Source organism: Dermacentor silvarum, chromosome 6 (genome assembly GCF_013339745.2).
Source record: "Dermacentor silvarum isolate Dsil-2018 chromosome 6, BIME_Dsil_1.4, whole genome shotgun sequence".
Lineage (NCBI taxonomy): Eukaryota > Metazoa > Arthropoda > Arachnida > Ixodida > Ixodidae > Dermacentor > Dermacentor silvarum.
This window is the reverse complement of record NC_051159.1, coordinates 149,235,750-149,253,553: the sequence shown is the minus strand read 5'-3', so window position 1 is coordinate 149,253,553 and position 17,804 is coordinate 149,235,750. Positions and strand designations below refer to the sequence as shown.

The following is a 17,804-nucleotide window of genomic DNA, read 5'->3' as shown; positions in this document are numbered from 1 at the left end:
ACGGGAAGCTGACGAAATTTGTGCACATTAGGTGCTGTAGAATATTTTTATATGAATTGAATTTGTTCATGTCACAGTTAATCCAACAGTGCTCTGGCAACACTAATGGATGATGAAATGAAGTACATTCTGTGTAGTCAATAGGTGTCCAAATCGCACACCGGTACTAGCGCTCAAACTAATAAGTTGCATTTTAATAAGTTCTGTGACGCTTTGTGAAACCATACAGATTGATTAGAAACGTCCAAACACTGTAAAGGTCTATTAAACACTAAATCAGTTGAGACTCGGTTACTTTTCTTTTCAAAACTATTTTAATACGTTTGGTGAGAAAAGGTTGATTAGCTGTAAAAGCTAGTAAAAAAATGTAGAAAAGCTTTGTAATCTTGTATTTTGTACTGAAACATCAGTCAGCATGATGTCAAGTATTTAAAAGCATTTCTTGTATACTTTGGCTGTTAGGGCTTATCAAAATCTGTAGGCTGAGTTGAGTCTAGATATTTTATAGGGTTGCGATCTGGCCTGTTTTGTGCTGGCAGATCTGGTTTTTTCCTCACGGTGCCGGCTGCCAGTTCACCTCCCTCACCGGCACATGATTTGGCGATATTCTAGTTCTTCCTAAGTTGGCACATTGTGAGCTGTATTGAAATAGACAAGAGCTCGTAAGTGGATTCATTCCTTATTCCTTCAACTTTTATCGTCCATTACATCGTTTGGCTTTTCATAAAGTGAATAGCTTTCCTTGGCTCTTTCACCCGTTTTTGTGTTCGATGGTCAGAGGTTGGACTTTCATTGCCGGTACAAAGGACATAAACTTACTCACAACAGAGTCGCAGGGACATGTTTGTCACTAAATGCCAAGCATGTGTTGTCCACCTATACTACCACTACAGATGTGCTGGTTAATGGCTTTGTTCTCTACAGGATTACACAATGAAACAGCATAGCAACATAAATATTCCCGCTGCAAGAAATATATGCTATCAAGTGCATCATTCCTTTAATAATGCGAATAGCTTTCTAAAAGCATTCGGATATTCACTGCTCGTTGTCTCTGATAAGTGTTCTTGGCGACCGCACACTATAGTCAACGCACGCCGTTTCGGGCATGCCCGATAATTCAGATGCCTTCGCGTCACCACCACGTACCCTATAGAGTCACTGTATTAAGAACGTATGAAATTTTGAATGCAGAAACTCTTTGCCGTGTGATCTTCTGGATTTTTTGCTGTGACCGCAGGTCCGAAAGAGTCCTTGGGGGCAGTAAAAGGCATGCATTAATTTTTTCTGACATTTTCGTGACTCCCTAGGGAGTCTGAAAAATCGGAAGCTCACTGTATTGGAGCTAATCATGTCAGCAGCAGGTTCATTGCAGTTAGCTGTCAATGCTTAAAAGTATTTACCAGGTTTGCGTGTGTACCCCAAATGTGGTAAATTGGTCTGCGGTGAGATTGGCCATTTCAGTACTAACATTCATTTCATGTACTGCCACCCTTAGTTCTGGGAGCAAGCTGACCCCAAGGTCCTGCTGACGCTGATGGCCATGGGCAAGCCACAGCTATCCCTGAAAGTGGCCACGTTGCTGCGGAACAGCTATTTCAACCCAGACGTTGCCGACCGTAGGCAGAACCTGGAGCGCTGCCTGCTCCTGTACTCCCTCAATCCGACTGCCTTCCACGTATTCTACTCTCAACTGACACACATCGCACCTTTGAAACCCATTGGTGCGTGCCAATTTCAACTTTGCTTTTCACTTTCTAGGGGTGTGCCTATCGTGAAGTAATTGATTTTAGGGGTAATGGTGGGGATTAGTTGTGCAAATTGTGAAATGTTAAACCAAATTCAAACTTTTTTTTTTTTCCTTCAAAGATTGCTTCACTTTTTTTTTCTTTGTATGCTTGCGACTGAAGTACAGTAGATGGCCCTGACGAACTCAAAGGGACCATGAAAAATACTTTTGTCTTGACAGAAGTGATCCACTGAACTCTAAACCTGCTAGTCCTGGTGCACCCAAATATCCATGACACAAAATAATAAATGAAATGGTATTAAAATGGAAAGGCAGACAAGACATTTCTTGGATTTTCATGCAATGTGTGGCTTTATGCAATCTTGCTTGAGCTGTTGAATTGTTGCTTGCCAGTGCTGTGCACACTCCAGCGCTGGCGAAAAAAAAAATTGTGAATGCGTCAGACTATCCGGTGCATTATCAGCTGTGTCCTATGCGAAGCTCGTTCTTGTAGCTCCTGGAGCCTGCAAAGGCACATTGAGGACCTCAATTATTGTTTCTATGGTGTCAGCCCTGCAGGTCTCCATATCGTTGTAGACGCTGTAGTAGCTTTGTGCTACTACAGCAGTCATGCTGTGGGGTACTAGCTATAGCTAGTATTGACAGCAAAAAATCTTCATAATTCGTTTACGTTATTCAACTTACAAAAGTGGGGACTAGGAACCAGGTGCATATTTCGTATATTTTTTAAACTCTCAGTACTTATACTAAAATTAGCAAATCATTACTTTGATTCGTGTTCCTTGAGGTGGTTCTTCGAAGTTTCACATGACAATTCTCAAATTGTCTGCAATTATTATGATACATTCATTCAAAACACCAGTGATCAGGCTATAATTTTATATATCTCAGTACATGTTGTGGCTACTACATCTTGAAATAAAATTTTAAAACATAAAAGCACCGAAACTGTCCATATTTGGAGCAGGTAACAAAAGAGATAAATGGTGCAAGGTAAGCTATTTGTTTTTCGTATTATTCATTTTATCAGCAACAGTTTACTAGCTGAAGCATCAAAATTTTATCCATGGTGCCATCCACCCAGCTAAATTTTTATTCCAGCAGACTCGTTTTTTCATGTACAAGATGTGCATGGATGCGTTTGTGGTCAAGGCTCTAAGATTGTAAAACTTTCATCTTGACATATAGCACAATCTCGGCCACTTCGAATTCGCTACAGTAGCTGACTAATAATTCGGACTCTGCAGGGACTGCTTAAATGCTTCAATAATTGGTAATGAAAAGTTCACGGGAATTGACTTTATTCGCAAGTGACCAAAGAAAGCTTGTCGATGCATTGCTGCACGCACATATGCCTGCATGCATCCTGATATGTTTACCATTGTTAAGTTGTTGCTATAGACAAAAGTAAAGTCAATGCATGTGCTAAATCTTTATCTCTTGACAACTAAAACAAAGGTTTACTGTATTCCGGTGGCCAGGTGATTATGGCTTTCTTTGCAACATTCACTGTCCAGTGCGTCCCTCACTGCCCTCGGTGCAGGCATCGAGGGTTGAGTTGGTATCATTTGAAGCTGCTTGATGATATTGAGTGACAAATTCGGAACAGCAGCCAAATAAAACTAAGCTTGGCTAACCTTTTCCTTTTCTTGTGGTCAATTTCAGTTGAGTTCTTGGTCCTCATCTGCAAAGTGCTTTTGCAAAATTCAGCAGTGCTCAGAAAGACATGTGCAAAAGAGAACCTCCTGCCAGATGAATTTGCCGACAGTCAGGTGAATGACATAGAAGTGTACAAGGACCAAAAGCCTATGGAACAGAAGTCCGTCCACATACTTGTTGAGACACTGGCAGTCACCTACAGCAGTTTGTCTATGCGGAAGGAGCTCACAACTGATGTGAGTATACCTTATTTGCTATGGCATTTTCTTTTTTTGTCTTTCTTTCTTTCTTTCGTTTTCTTCTTGCATTACAGCTAAAAGCCAACTACAATGGAACGTCATTCATATGTTCTGGGGAAGATTACTAGAAAATATATATAACTGGGAAAACGTGCCATCCGAAGTCACTAAAAAAATGTCGCAGTTTCGCCCGAAAGGCGAAGCATTGATTGCGATAGCAAATTAGTAGAGCGCTATTCGGAGTAGGGATAGTAGTTTTATCGGCTGCATAAACTTGGACACATTGGCTTACTAACTGAATTAACAATCGTGGTGTCATCGTGCACAAGCAAACATGAATAGATCACACTGAATGACCGCAGCCAACGACTGTCAAAACGCTGGCAGCAAGCGCAAGTTCGCGCGGTCTATCGCTTCAACGGAAACTGAGCGGCAAATGCACAGCCCATACAAAGGTCAGAGCCGTGTGGAGATAAGAGACAGTGCGGGCGACCGCCGGGCAGAGTTGTTGGCAGAGAAGCTGCCCCCCTCCCCCCCTCTTCCCGTTTCTTGCTTTTGCGTGGGAGATTGAGTGGTAAGATACGCCTTTGGCGCCGGAGCACAGCGCCGCCCCGCCTCCCTCCCTCCCATACCCCAACGGCCTTTCGCGGGACGGTCGCGTTTGCTTTCCGCCGTGCGTTCGCCCTCCGTGATAGTGCGCGTCCTCCGCGCGCTTTCGCTCGCGCATTCGGCGCGCGGCGACGATTTTATCGCCCTTGGAATCTATACAGAACCTCACGGCGACGGCGACGCCGACAGCAGAAATCTGGTTGAAGTGTCCATATGGCGACGGCGACGCCGACAGCAGAAATCCGTTTGAAGTGTCCATATAATTGCTATCGCAATAAAATTTGACAGACTGAACTGTAGTTGACATCTATGTAATGCGAAGCGTTCCACAAATTGTTGCAGCACCAGACGCTGATGCACGTTGTTGATTTTGCGTCTTCGGCATGCTTGTGTGTGATCCTCGAATTCGGCTCGAGTCAGCAGCTCCTTCGAGAGGGACATTTTGTCAGGAAGTTTTGACGTGCCTACTCAGCAACAGATAGGTCAAGATGCTTATCACAATAGGGTTGGTGGCAATATCTGTGAATGCAGCGTGCAACAATCCACGAAGAGATTTGCTGGTACCGGAATAAAAAAACTGAGAGCGCGCCGGAGTTTTCACGTGAAACAGGTGGTGAGTATTGCAGGGAAGCTGTTGTCGCAGGCGGCTCCTGTTCTTGATCTCACGTGCCTCGCGCCTTTCCTTGTTTACGCAAGATCTAGTGGCCAGAAAATGTATCATACAAAGAGTTTGGTGATGTACTGAACCACATTGGTGCCGGAAGATCATGTTTTCCAGGAATGTAAGAACTGGTAAAAAAAGATCCATATTTGTATTGGGTCAATTTTTCGGTCTCTATAGCAAACATTGGCACTGAGAAATCGGATGCAACAGGATTGTATCAACGAGATTCTACTGTACTATGCTATTTCACTTTGCCTAAACTCTTCAAGAATGAGTAGTACAGTAAACTTTTGTTCATTCGACTCCGGTTATTCGATTTCTCAGTCAATTCGATCCCGAGCGAAGATGCCGGTCTGCGCTCATACATTTTTGTAGGTCCGAATGAAATTGGCCTTTGCTGGATAAATTGAACTTCACAGGTCACCACGCACGCACCAGACCTCAATAGTGACCTCACTGGTGACCCCAATAGCAGCAGCGTCCATCTCGGCTGTGCTTTAGGTACAGGGAATGCGTCGAACAGAGATCATCTCCCATCAAAAATGCCTATTTTTGGCCTGCTTCAGGAAGATATTAAAGTGAAAATGGTAGCTCGCAGCAAGTTATGTATTACAGTATTTTCCTGCATCTAACACGCACCCTTTTTTCTTCCTGAGAAAATTTGTCCTGAACTTGCTTGGGTGGCGCTATCTGATACGACACTAAAAACTGCGTTCGCAACAACCTACTGTCAGATCCAGCCTAACTGGCATCATCGCCATTGCCATCAGAAGGTAGCAGCTGTGGATGGCGAAAGAATTAGTTTGCGCATAGCATGTTGACGACATACTGCGTTGTCTTAATACGAAAGCAGATTGAAACTCTTATTTTACATGTTAAGCTAGCAGCAACATGTGTCGCATGTTATTGGCATTTCAGAAAATTGCATACTTCAGGGATGGACTAGCGAAGTGGTTAGTCTAGGCCACCATGGTCTAGGCGTGGGCCACCATTTTATTTACGATTTTGCATAGTCTTTTGATAAATATGGAATATTAAACGTGCTGTGGACCCATACGGAGGGCGAGATGTGGTTCTTGAGGCAGTGATAAAGTGCTGTCCGAGAGTGATGACGATGGACATCAAGTAAATTTCTATTCTGCGAAGGTAAAGTTCGCTGGTTTCGTTCTCTCTCTATTTTTTTTTTTTTTCCCAAATCGGACGCTTGCTACGTTTCTTTTGCTAAAAGTAGGTGCATGTTCGATTTCTTTTTTGTTTAGGATTTCACAGTGCTCGGGTGCAGTATGCGATAACCCAAACACGCCACCGTTCCCTTCTGCAGGCTGTGCAAAGTGACCGTCATGTTTCGCTCTGGCGGCATCGTATTCCAGTGTCGCTCACCGGCTCAATTTCGTTTCGTTTTCCTGTAGCTGTTTTGAAACATTATGTAATATTAAAAAGGAAAAAACGATAAAGCACATCTTGGGTCCCTCCAGCTGAGTGAGTGGGTACCTGATGAAGCTGCTGAGCCAGGCCAAATATGAGGAACATAAACGTAAGTTGGCAGAAGCCTCAAGAACAATGCAGGTCTTGGACTGCTTAGGCTCCACCAGCCCAGCGCATGTCAGAGTTTCGTACTGCAACGTTTTGCACAGCACTTGACATTGCGTTGATGTCAACTACAGTTGAGTCTGCCAAATTTTTTTGTAGCTTTGGATTGTGTGTTTTTCTGGTTAGTAAGTTTCTTTCTCGTGTTTTCTTTTTCCAAGAACATATGAACAAGGTTCTACTGTACAGTAAATCTAGACAGAGGTACCTTGCCACATCTCACTTTGGGTCAACTACATACATGGGTGCAGCATCGCGGAAAAAAAAAGTTGCGACAAATTTTTATTGTCTGAATGCCATGAGGCCAACGTTTCAACCACAGGGTACTAGATATAGTTTAAATGTGCCGTCCTTGCCAGTAAAAATGTACTCCAAGCTGCCAGTGGTAAATACTGTGGCGCCATCTGATAGCTAGAAATCGACTTTTGTGACTCTATGACCTCTGAGATTTTGCACCGTCACGCGCGCAACCTTTGAGACCTTGTGCTCAGTACGAGACGATGCGAAGGCTCCATTTACAAATTATTTTACAGTGAAGCTATTCATGGTTATGGTTCCATGGATTTTTCATGTGCGTAAGCAAAAGCTCAGGGCCCACGGGAAAGCGCTCGTGCCTCTGCTCACACATTCATCGTCACCTTCTTCCACAGTTGGCTCTTCGGCGTGAATGCGCTCATGCCAGTGCTTGCGCCACAAGTGACGGTATATAAAAAAAGGCAGAAAGACAAGTTGCCGTTCTTCATTTTGATTTTCACTTTTCTGTCATCGTAATGAGGAGGTCTCGTATAGTTCACTCCTGAAAAGCATCGCACCTATGAAGAGCAAAGGCGAGAACAGATGTGAGAGTGCAGTCTGCGCCGGTGGGTCGCAAACACCAATGAAGATCATGCAGAAAATACCAAACGCATGCGACAAGTTGGACAAGACGACCAATGACGCGGGGTGGAGAACGCATCACAAAAGCGCAGGTACCATGCTGGTAAATTAGAAAATTTTAATGGAGCATACGCTAAATTCAAAAGGGACTTTCTGGACAGACAGTTTGGGTGTACTAGTTGTAGGTTGTGTGATCGGCTGTGGCTCAACGACTTGACCACGATTGGCAATGTGCGGGATCCTGCAAAGCGAACTCGTGCACTGCAAGTGTTGTACCTTTGTTCAAAACTCTGTGTCATGTCTGTGTTGTGTGCTAAACAGCTTCGCTTCGCTGGCCATCCACCTTCACAGAATGGAATGGCCCATAATTTCTTGTTGTCCGGAGGGAGCAAGGAGCAAGACAAATTTGGATCAAAGCTTGTGCTCTGGTTGCTGTCATGTTAGGCAATCTCACTGTAGCGGGTGGGCCACCCGCTGCCCAGTGGACTTCTGGGCAGCAAGCGAAATTTTTGCAAGCAGCAGAGAATGCCGTATTCATGTGATGTTTTAGGATGTTGTAGGGTGCCTTTGCTCTGTTTCTGGCCATGTTGTTGCATTTTACGCAGAAAAACGTAGTGCCGGCTGTCAGGTGCCATTTTACTCACTGATGGCAGTAAAGGGCGGTGATGCCGTATGCAATGTTTACATCTCCTCGCTCATGGCGGGAGACTTGAAGTGCGCTAGAGGAATTTGGGCTGTTCATCTTGATTTTCTCTTAAACTAAGTAGTTTCTTGGCGCGAGAAAGGCACTGTGGGGTTTCTGGAATGGTATTTTAACAGTTCACATTGACATATTCGCCTTTGTGTCCCTTTAACCAATGCACATTTCAGGTGCTTCACCAATGCACTGTGCATGCTTTCTCCCTATAGGCTCGTGCAGTGTCTGGCTTGTACAACTTTGGTCGCTTGTTGCAACGTATACATATATCGTTTTCGTATTAACGTGCAAGAGCAAATTTCCTTCTGCATCGCTAAATTTACGTGACCGTCGCATTCAAACGGAACTTAAGATGCGGTAACACTGCAGAACGGTGACGTATCAAATGGGTGCAGAGTACATGGGAGTCAATGGGATTTAGGTTGGGAGTGCGGAAATGTGACTTGGCAGCCGGGAATGTGCAACAGTGAGGAGCTTATAAATGGGATTCCACTTTTGTGTTTTCAGCGTCTGAGATGTTTTGATTGTGAGCACAAGCAGTGTGTTATGGTTGCTGACCACAGAAACGTGCCACTCAGCTCATTTGGTGCTAAATAGGATCAGATGTGCAACAATTTCATAATAAATTGAATTTTGCAATTGTATGAAACAGAGCACTACTTTGCTTCCTTCCTCTTATGCTACCATACTTTTTTTGGCACGATTCATGTCAAACAACAAGAATTCCTCTGAAGGAATGGGCAATAATCATTGCGTTCAACTTTTTTTTAATTTCTGAAGGAGCTGAAACCACATTGGAAGTTTCTTGTGGCTCTGATGAAGAAGACTGTGAACGAGTTGTTCCAGACCACCGATGTAAGTTCTTGCTCTGCGACTTTGCATTCCTATTGACATTTCACTGGTACATTCAATCATGCAATCATGAAACCTTATGGTTGCGATCGGCTGTGTCACAAGTGTGCAAGCTTTCAATCCTATAAACTTAAAGCCCGGCCCACATGGAGCGAACTTTCACGGCAAACTGCACACGGCCTACGCCAGCGCGGTGAAAAACAGGCAGCCGCCGCCACGATTTCTGTGTTGCTTGAAACAGCGTGATTCTATTCCCAGTAAAATGCAGCGAAAAAATAGTTTTGTATCTGCAACTGAACCATATTGGTTGCGCCTAGATGGCCGTGATCAGTCAATCATGGTACGCGATGTGCGCAGCTTTTGGTCGCCATATTCGCTCTAGGCTCTTTGTTTGGCTAGCCAATTCAAATACGGCGACAGGAAGTCAGACACGACTGTGCCTTGATTGGTCTGCGCTGACAGCCTTCATTTGCCGCTCCTGGCGAGCGGTTGGCCGCCTGCGAACATATCTAGCCCATCTTGATCGATGACAAACAGCCGCCCGCCGAACAGCCGCATGCGGCCGTTCGCCAGTTTTTAGCAAGAAAATCGCTCCATGTGTGTCAGGCTTAATGCAATGTGGTAGTGTCATCTTTGTCCATTAGAACCAGTCGAACTGCACTTTGGCATTGAAAAGAGGGGAAATCGCTTGCTCTCAGCTGAATTGGTTTCTTGCTCTTCTATGTGCACAGCTAATTCTGCCACAACATCTGTGGTAGATAAAGATATTGCAATAGCGCAACGTAAAAGCAAGGATTGGCAAGAAAAGCTAAACACTTGTTGAATGAAACATAAGTGAGAAGTGCATGCAGAAATAAATACAAAATGCAGAGGAACAAGGATATCTGTAGTAGTGTAGAGTGATTACATACGTCCTGTGATCAGTGATAAAATGGTGATATTGAGCAGGCCAAAGTTATAGGGATATTAAATTTTCTAATGGTGAAGCGGCTCAAAACTGTATTTTAATTCATTCGATGAAAGAATGTTAGTGGAGAAAAGAAAGGTATAACTTTCCTTTCTTGAATTTTGCACGGGAAGCATTGTCATAGGTACCTTGATGTACCGGTGCACCTTGGATTTCAGTACTTTTTTGTCCCATATTTAGACCACCTAGCTGTGTCATTGGTACATGCATTACAGGTCAGGAATTTGTCCTCGTGCACTGGCATGAGGACCCAGTCATTGACAGCACACTCGGCTGTTCATAACACTAACCAGTACAAAAGTATGCAAACTCCAATATGCAGTGTCGCTCCAGAATTGCATTTTATATATTGCCGCGCCTGTACTCTGATGAAGAGGAGGAATATGCGAGCAGGCACGCGCGTTTCTATCAAGGCGCGGTGAAGAAGAAGAAGTCGCGGCAGCGCGCTGTATTAAAAAAGGCGACCTCCTGCTATTCCTCTTGATCAGGGCTGTGCGACCTCTGTTTCTGACGTTGCGACACTGGTGGAGGTGCTGGCGCCTTGAACCTCATGCGTTCAACCCCTATAAGGACTCGTACACCCAGTCCGGAAGCTCCACTTCTCGTCACGACTGCAGTCCATCTATTCAGTCGGCGCCTGCTCGGCCTGAGCCCGGAATTCCCTCCCGTTGCGCCTCCCACCAGCATGGCTGTTCCAACACCATCGGCCACTCTTCCTTCTTCTCAGACGGCGCCGAGCATTTCCCAGGTGACTCTTGAACAGCCTCACGTTCCCGCAACCTTCCATGGTGATGCTTTCGAAGATGTCGAGGACTGGCTCGATCAGTACGAGCGCGTCGCTGATGTCAATCACTGGACCGAGCGACAGAAACTCACCCATGCTTATTTCGCGCTCGAAAAGAGTGCTCGCACGTGGTACGAGAACAGGGAAGCGAGCTTCCACACGTGGGGCAATTTTCGGCGTCAGCTCCTCGATTCATTCGCAAGTTCGGACCGGCGCGATTACGCGCAACAACTTATTGAGGCTCGCGTACAGCAGCCGAACGAATCTGTCGTCATGTATGCGGAGGATATGGCCCGTCTGTTTCGCCGAGCTGATCCCGATATGACCGAGGCGAAGAAGGTGCGTCACCTTATGCGGGGAATTAAGGAACCGCTGTTTGCAGGCCTTGTCCGAAACCCGCCCACAACGGTCGACGACTTCATCAAAGAAGCGACTATCATTGAGCGGGCACTTCAGCAACGTTGCCGCCACTTTGATCGCCTACCCAACAACACACCAATAAGCGCCGCAGCTCAGGGTGTTGACCAGCCTTCTTTACGGGAAATGATTAGAGTCATTCTACGTGAAGAGCTGCGAGCCCTCGGCATTACTCCTACGGAGTCTCCAGTCGTTTCGGTTGCCGAAGTCGTGCGCCAAGAGTTGCGGCAAGCCTTCTCCTCACCACCTCCATGCCCTGAGGCACGTCCATTGAGCTATGCAGACGTGGTCCGACGTCCTCCCCCTTCACCGGAGGTACCGCCATTTCAGCCTCGGACCGTTCCCGTGCCGTGGTGGCAACGAGAGTCTGTGAGACGACCTCCTGTTCGCCGTACTGACTTGTGGCGCACGGCCGACCGTCGACCACTCTGTTTCCATTGTGGGGAACCTGGCCACATTGCCCGCTTCTGTCCCCATCGAGAGGCTGGGGTGGCAAGTTTTTCGCCCGCCGCTTCTCTGCGCTTTGACGACCGTTGTGCCCCGAATCGTGATCACCTGTCGACCGGCCAAGCAGCTTCACCGCGTCGTCGCTTGCAGTCCCCATCCCCTGTGCGTTACACTTCCCCAAACCGCCAGAGTTTCGCTGACGTCGTCAGGGGTGGTCGTTCCCCTAGTCCGCGCCGGGGAAACTAACGGCAGCGACCTCCGGGGGGAAGGTTGCCCAGTGTCGCGACGGCAAAAATACCCCCCACGCTACCCAAGAGGACAATACGACGACGACGAATACTACCGCCGACGACGTTGCCCGTGCCGATATTAGCATTCTCATCGATGGACATCACGTTACAGCACTTGTTGATACTGGCGCAGACTTCTCAATCATGCGGCAGGAGCTGGCCGACCGCATTCGGAAAGTGAAGACGCCGTGGACCGGGCCACACATAAGAAGTGCCGGTGGCCAGGTAATAACACCAACAGGAACATGTACCGCTCGAATTCACATCGGTGATTCCAGCTTCGTTGCCACTTTCGTCATTATCCCTGACTGCTGCAGAGACCTCATCTTAGGGATGGATTTTCTGCGAGATCACGGCGCCGTCATAAACATTCCGGGCCGTATGGTGACGTTCTCTGCAAGCCCCTATGCCGACACCACTCATGACGGGCAACATGAGCGTCTGCGACTCGCCGACGATGTGACCATTCAACCGCGCTCCTGCCGCCTTGTATCTGTCTCGTGCCGGAAGCCCTACCATGGGGATGTGATCGCGGAGCAAATTGTTGCACTATTGCTAACCCACGGCATTTCGATTGCTAGAGGCCTACTCGACATGACTCATGGGCAAGCGGCAGTCCTTCTGACGAACTTCAGCGACGAACGCCGTCACATTCAAAAGGGCACCGCAATTGCCTACTGCGACGAAGTCATTCAAGTAAAAGATTGTTTGGCTTTACAACGTCAAGACACGACCGTTCCGGCCTCGACACATTTGTCTTTCGACGTCAGCTCCACCCTGTCGCCTTCTGAGAGACAGCGCCTCTTGGAGCTGATACACCAGTTCGAAGATTGCTTTTCGACTACGTCAAAAGTGAAACAAACACCGCTGACCAAGCACCGTATAATCACGGATGATACCACGAGGCCGATTCGACAAAACCCCTACCGTGTAGCTCCAAAGGAACGTGAAGAGATTCAAAAGCAAGTGACCAAGATGCTCGAGGATGACGTGATCCAGCCTTCGAACAGTCCCTGGGCTTCACCCGTGGTCTTGGTCAAAAAGAAAGACGGCAGCTTGCGCTTCTGCATCGATTACCGCAAATTAAACCAAGTCACGAAGAAAGACGTCTACCCGCTGCCACGCATAGACGATTCGCTGGACAGGCTGCGGCATGCACGTTATTTTTCATCAATGGACCTACGAAGCGGGTATTGGCAGATAGAGGTCGATGAGAGAGATCGTGAGAAAACGGCCTTCGTGACCCTTGACGGTCTTTACGAATTTAAGGTACTTCCTTTCGGTCTGTGCTCAGCGCCAGCCACTTTTCAGCGTTTAATGGACACTGTACTATCAGGCCTGAAGTGGCAAACTTGCTTGGTCTATTTAGACGACGTCATAGTGTTCTCGGCTACATTCGAGGAGCACCTAAGCCGGTTACTCACTGTTCTTCAAGCCATACGCTCAGCTGGCCTGACGTTAAAGCCCGAGAAATGTCATTTTGGCTTCAGTGAACTGTGCTTCCTCGGCCACGTCGTCAGTCACGAGGGTGTACGACCGGACCCAGAAAAAATAGACGCTGTGGCAAAGTTCCCCACACCACCCGACAAGAAGGCAGTGAGGCGCTTCCTGGGGCTGTGCACCTATTACCGGCGGTTCATTGCGAACTTCTCTCGTATTGCTGCCCCGTTAACACGCCTTACACGAGACGATGTTCCCTTTCTTTGGGGTGAAAATGAGCAAATAGCATTTGACGAACTACGCCAGCGCCTGCAAACGCCTCCAGTTCTTGCGCACTTTGACCTGGAAGCCCCTACAGAACTTCACACCGATGCGAGCAATGTTGGTCTGGGGGCCGTACTGGTGCAGTGGCAAGACGGCTTCGAAAAAGTAATCGCTTACGCCAGTCGAACACTGTCTCGTACGGAGGAAAACTACTCGACTACCGAGAAGGAATGCCTCGCCGTGGTGTGGGCGGTTACCAAATTTCGCCCATATTTGTACGGCCGTTCATTCAAGGTTGTCAGCGATCATCATTCTCTTTGTTGGTTGACTAACTTGAAAGATCCATCTGGCCGTTTGGCGCGCTGGAGTCTTAGGCTTCAGGAGTTCGACATGACCATAATTTACAAATCAGGGAAAAGGCACACCGACGCCGACTGCCTTTCGCGGTCACCCGTAGAGCCCGCAGGTACCGATGACGCGGACGTTGACGCTGCATTTTTGGGAGTCGTCGACGCCGTCACCATTTCACAGGAGCAGCGCCACGACCCAGAGCTGCTCCCACTCATTAATTTCTTGGAAGGCCGAAGTACAGACGTCCCGCGACTCTATGCCAGGGGACTGCCGTCGTTTTGTCTGCGAAATGATGTTCTCTATAAAAAGAACTTTTCTGCCAGCGGCAGCACGTACCTGCTTGTCGTACCGATATCACTTCGCAAAGAAATACTAACAGCATGCCACAATGAAGCCACCTCAGGTCATCTAGGCTACACGAGAACACTGTCCCGACTCCGACGCAAGTACTATTGGCCAAAGCTACCCGCTGCTGTGAAACATCATGTACAAACATGCGCCGACTGCCAAAGACGCAAAGCACCTCCCGGCAAGCCTGCAGGTCTCTTACATCCAGTCGAGGTACCAGGACAGCCTTTCACCCAAGTTGGAATGGATTTCCTGGGCCCATTTCCAACTTCTACAGCCGGCAACAAATGGATCATTGTCGCAACCGATTACCTGACGCGCTACGCGGAGACTAAAGCTACGCAGCGGGGCACAGCAGCCGAAGCGGCTCATTTTTTCATCGAGAACGTCGTCCTTCGGCACGGTGCCCCAAAAGTAGTCATCACAGACAGGGGAACTGCCTTCACTGCAGAACTTCTTGACTCGGTTCTCACACTAAGTGGTACAAACCACCGGAAAACAACCGCATATCATCCCCAGACCAACGGACTGACCGAGCGGCTTAATAAGACCCTCGCAGACATGCTATGCATGTACGTCGACGTGGAACACAAGAACTGGGATCAGATTTTGCCTTACGTAACTTTCGCATACAATACCGCTCGACAAGAAACTACTCAAATGACGCCCTTCAGCTTGGTCCACGGTCGCGAAGCCACGACGACGTTGGATGCCATGCTGCCTCACGAGTGTGACGACATACCTACCGACGTTGTCGAATTTACTCAGCGCGCCGAAGAAGCTAGACAGCTTGCCCGCGTACGTATCTGCTATCAGCAAGGCCGAGATGCAAAACGGTACGATCTTCGACACAGGTCCGTTATCTACACTCCCGGCGATAAAGTATGGGTTTGGATACCCATACGCCGTCGTGGACTTTCTGAAAAACTGCTAAGACGGTACTTTGGGCCATACAGAGTGATTCGACGCCTGAGCGACGTGACCTACGAGGTCGTTCCTGACAGTGAGAGTAACTCCAGTCGCCGCAAGCACTTACCCGAAGTGGTGCATGTGGTGCGGATGAAGCCGTATCTGTCGAACTAAGTTTCGTTTGTTCTTTTCTGTTGTTTTTTTGTGGTTTTGTTTTGCGTGTCTTACTCTGTGCCATTTGTACGCCGCCCTCATATGCTTAAGTTACGCATCGGGACGATGCTTCCTTCGGAGGGAAGCAAATGCCGCGCCTGTACTCTGATGAAGAGGAGGTATATGCGAGCAGGCACGCGCGTTTCTATCAAGGCGCGGTGAAGAAGAAGAAGTCGCGGCAGCGCGCTGTATTAAAAAAGGCGACCTCCTGCTATTCCTCTTGATCAGGGCTGTGCGACCTCTGTTTCTGACGTTGCGACAATATTAAATCTATTTGCTTGCCATCATTGAAGGGCAGCTGCTACATGGTTCCTGCTCTTGTCTGGAAAGAGTGCACACCGCTTCCCATTTTAAACATGGTAGTTGCCATATGCTGCTCACATTGTCATTTCACTGATGTTGAACTGCATTGTGGTATTCTGCTTGGTCATTCGTAGCAGTGGAGTTCATGTGCCCATTCGGAATCTAATACCCTTCCATGGCCTCTGAGATTGGGGTTGCCCAACCTTTGAGGCCATGTCCTACCAATGCCTTTCACGATTCTTTGCTATGGTTGGGCACATGTGCAGAGTTGCTGGGAAAAAGATGGATTGTCATGCCTTCATTGATATCTGCCACCGGTTGACACGCGTTTATGATTGACGGGTTATGATTGGTTGCCTTCCTGTGAGCATGCACACACATTCTCTTCTTCCGTGTCTGCTACTCTGCAGCCTTTGAGATGATAGTCGATGTTTGTGTTGTCCTTTTCATTGTGCACTGTGCAACCATTGTGGAGACAATGTTCAAGACTTGCAAGTGGCATGATGTTGCAATTTGCTCTCCTCTTCCATTTGACTTCTTGCTGATGCTGCTGAACTGCATGTGCCTTGTGGCTTCATTAAATCCAGGCTGCAGTGCTAAATTTCTTCAACAAATGGTTTGTTGTGAACACATCCTAATAGAACAAAACAGCTTTTGTTCAATCTGGGATTGGGGAAATTGAGGCTGAAATGTACGGGCAAGCACCATCAGTTTCTTGCAATGTTTGTGGCCCTGTAGTAAATCGGTGATTCTCTGGTCAGCCAGCTTTTTTCTCCCTTTTAAGCTCAAGTTTTTAAGTTTAAACATTTTAAAGTTTTTAGATGAAACAGGTTTCTTAAACAAACATTAAAGTAATGATCTTCGTTTCTTGAAGCACTTTCACAAGTTATATATTTTCACCTTGTGCATGGTGCATCTTAGCCTTAGTTGCTTTTGCGCCATAAAACCTCACTTAACTAACTTTCTCTCTGTATTTTTTTAAGAAGACACTTTATGACTAATTCTGGATCTATAACATAAAATTAAATACAAAATGCAATCCAAAATAAGAATAGGTAATCTTATATGCATGCTTTAAAATAGTGTAGCATCACTAAAATTTCACTTTAAAGGGTCCCTGAAACGGTTCGGACAAATTTTGTAGACATGTAGGGTACAGCTACAGTAAAACATTCGCGTCATAATTTAAGAGAAGCGTCTCATATTAAGAGAGCTACGGACAATTACAAGTTGCCCTCCTCCCTAGCCATGCATTTCCTCCTCAACTCGTTCACCGAGGGATCAGGGCTAAGCTCCGCCTTCGCTGGCTCTACGTCATGTTGTGACGTACGTTGTCGTCTACTTCCGGTTGTCTTGGAGCCAGCGTGCGAAGGTTCTCCAACCTCTCCGCTAGCCGCCCGGCCGTCGATCCCCAGCGAGAGCGATCAAGCAGCGTGCGTTGCGAGCGTTCTGTCACAGCGCCGAGCGTGTCCGGTATTCCGGTAACTACAGGCGAGCTGGGTGTTTTGACGGATAGCCAGAGGCATAAACTAAAGCCCCTCCATACCGCTGTGATGAAGGAGCTTCGTAGACGTATGTGAGTGGCCTGATCGGCATGCGCGGTCCAGCCATCTGGTGGCGCGGAGCTTAACCAGCCAAGTACAGAGCTAATATTCCTGTAACCAAGTGTAAAACATTTTAAACACATAAAAAGACGTGTTCAAGATTACGCTCCTGCAAAAAAGTTGAGCCAGCAGCAAAGTAGAAAAAACTTGGTTACTGCTATATTAGCTGTGTGTTTGGTTGAGCTTTGTGCCGCCAGGTGGCTGCACCGTGCAAGCAGTTCACGTTTGCCCCTCCGTTCATCACGTAAAACGTGGTAAAACGGCCAGTACACTTGCGCTTGCGTTTACCCGAATACCGGCCAAGGTAAATTCTATTGTGGCAATCCTTCGACGTGAAGTGACGGCTGCAAACACGTAGATGCTGGTGCCATTTGGATACCGTCAGTTCGATGCGCTGCAGCCACTCCGCTTGTCTGCTGCCACGCAGCGGGGCACGATGTCGCAGCTTGACATGTCGCCGATCGCTACGTTTGCAGCCCACAACGCAAGGGCGAACCATGGTGCTTGCGAAAAGAAAGAACAAGACCAACACTG

General features: G+C 47.3%; 1 protein-coding gene across 2 annotated transcripts in view; it reads left to right on the top strand.

Moving 5' to 3' along the window:
• LOC119456212 (condensin-2 complex subunit G2-like) overlaps positions 1–17,804 on the top strand; it is a 91,437-nt gene that overhangs the window by 48,677 nt on the left and 24,956 nt on the right. For both annotated transcript variants that reach the window (XM_037717847.2, XM_037717846.2), the window contains exons 14-16: positions 1,499–1,724; positions 3,416–3,645; positions 8,862–8,936. In XM_037717847.2, the coding sequence (XP_037573775.1) occupies positions 1,499–1,724; positions 3,416–3,645; positions 8,862–8,936 (531 nt within the window). The remainder of the gene's footprint in view (positions 1–1,498; positions 1,725–3,415; positions 3,646–8,861; positions 8,937–17,804) is intronic.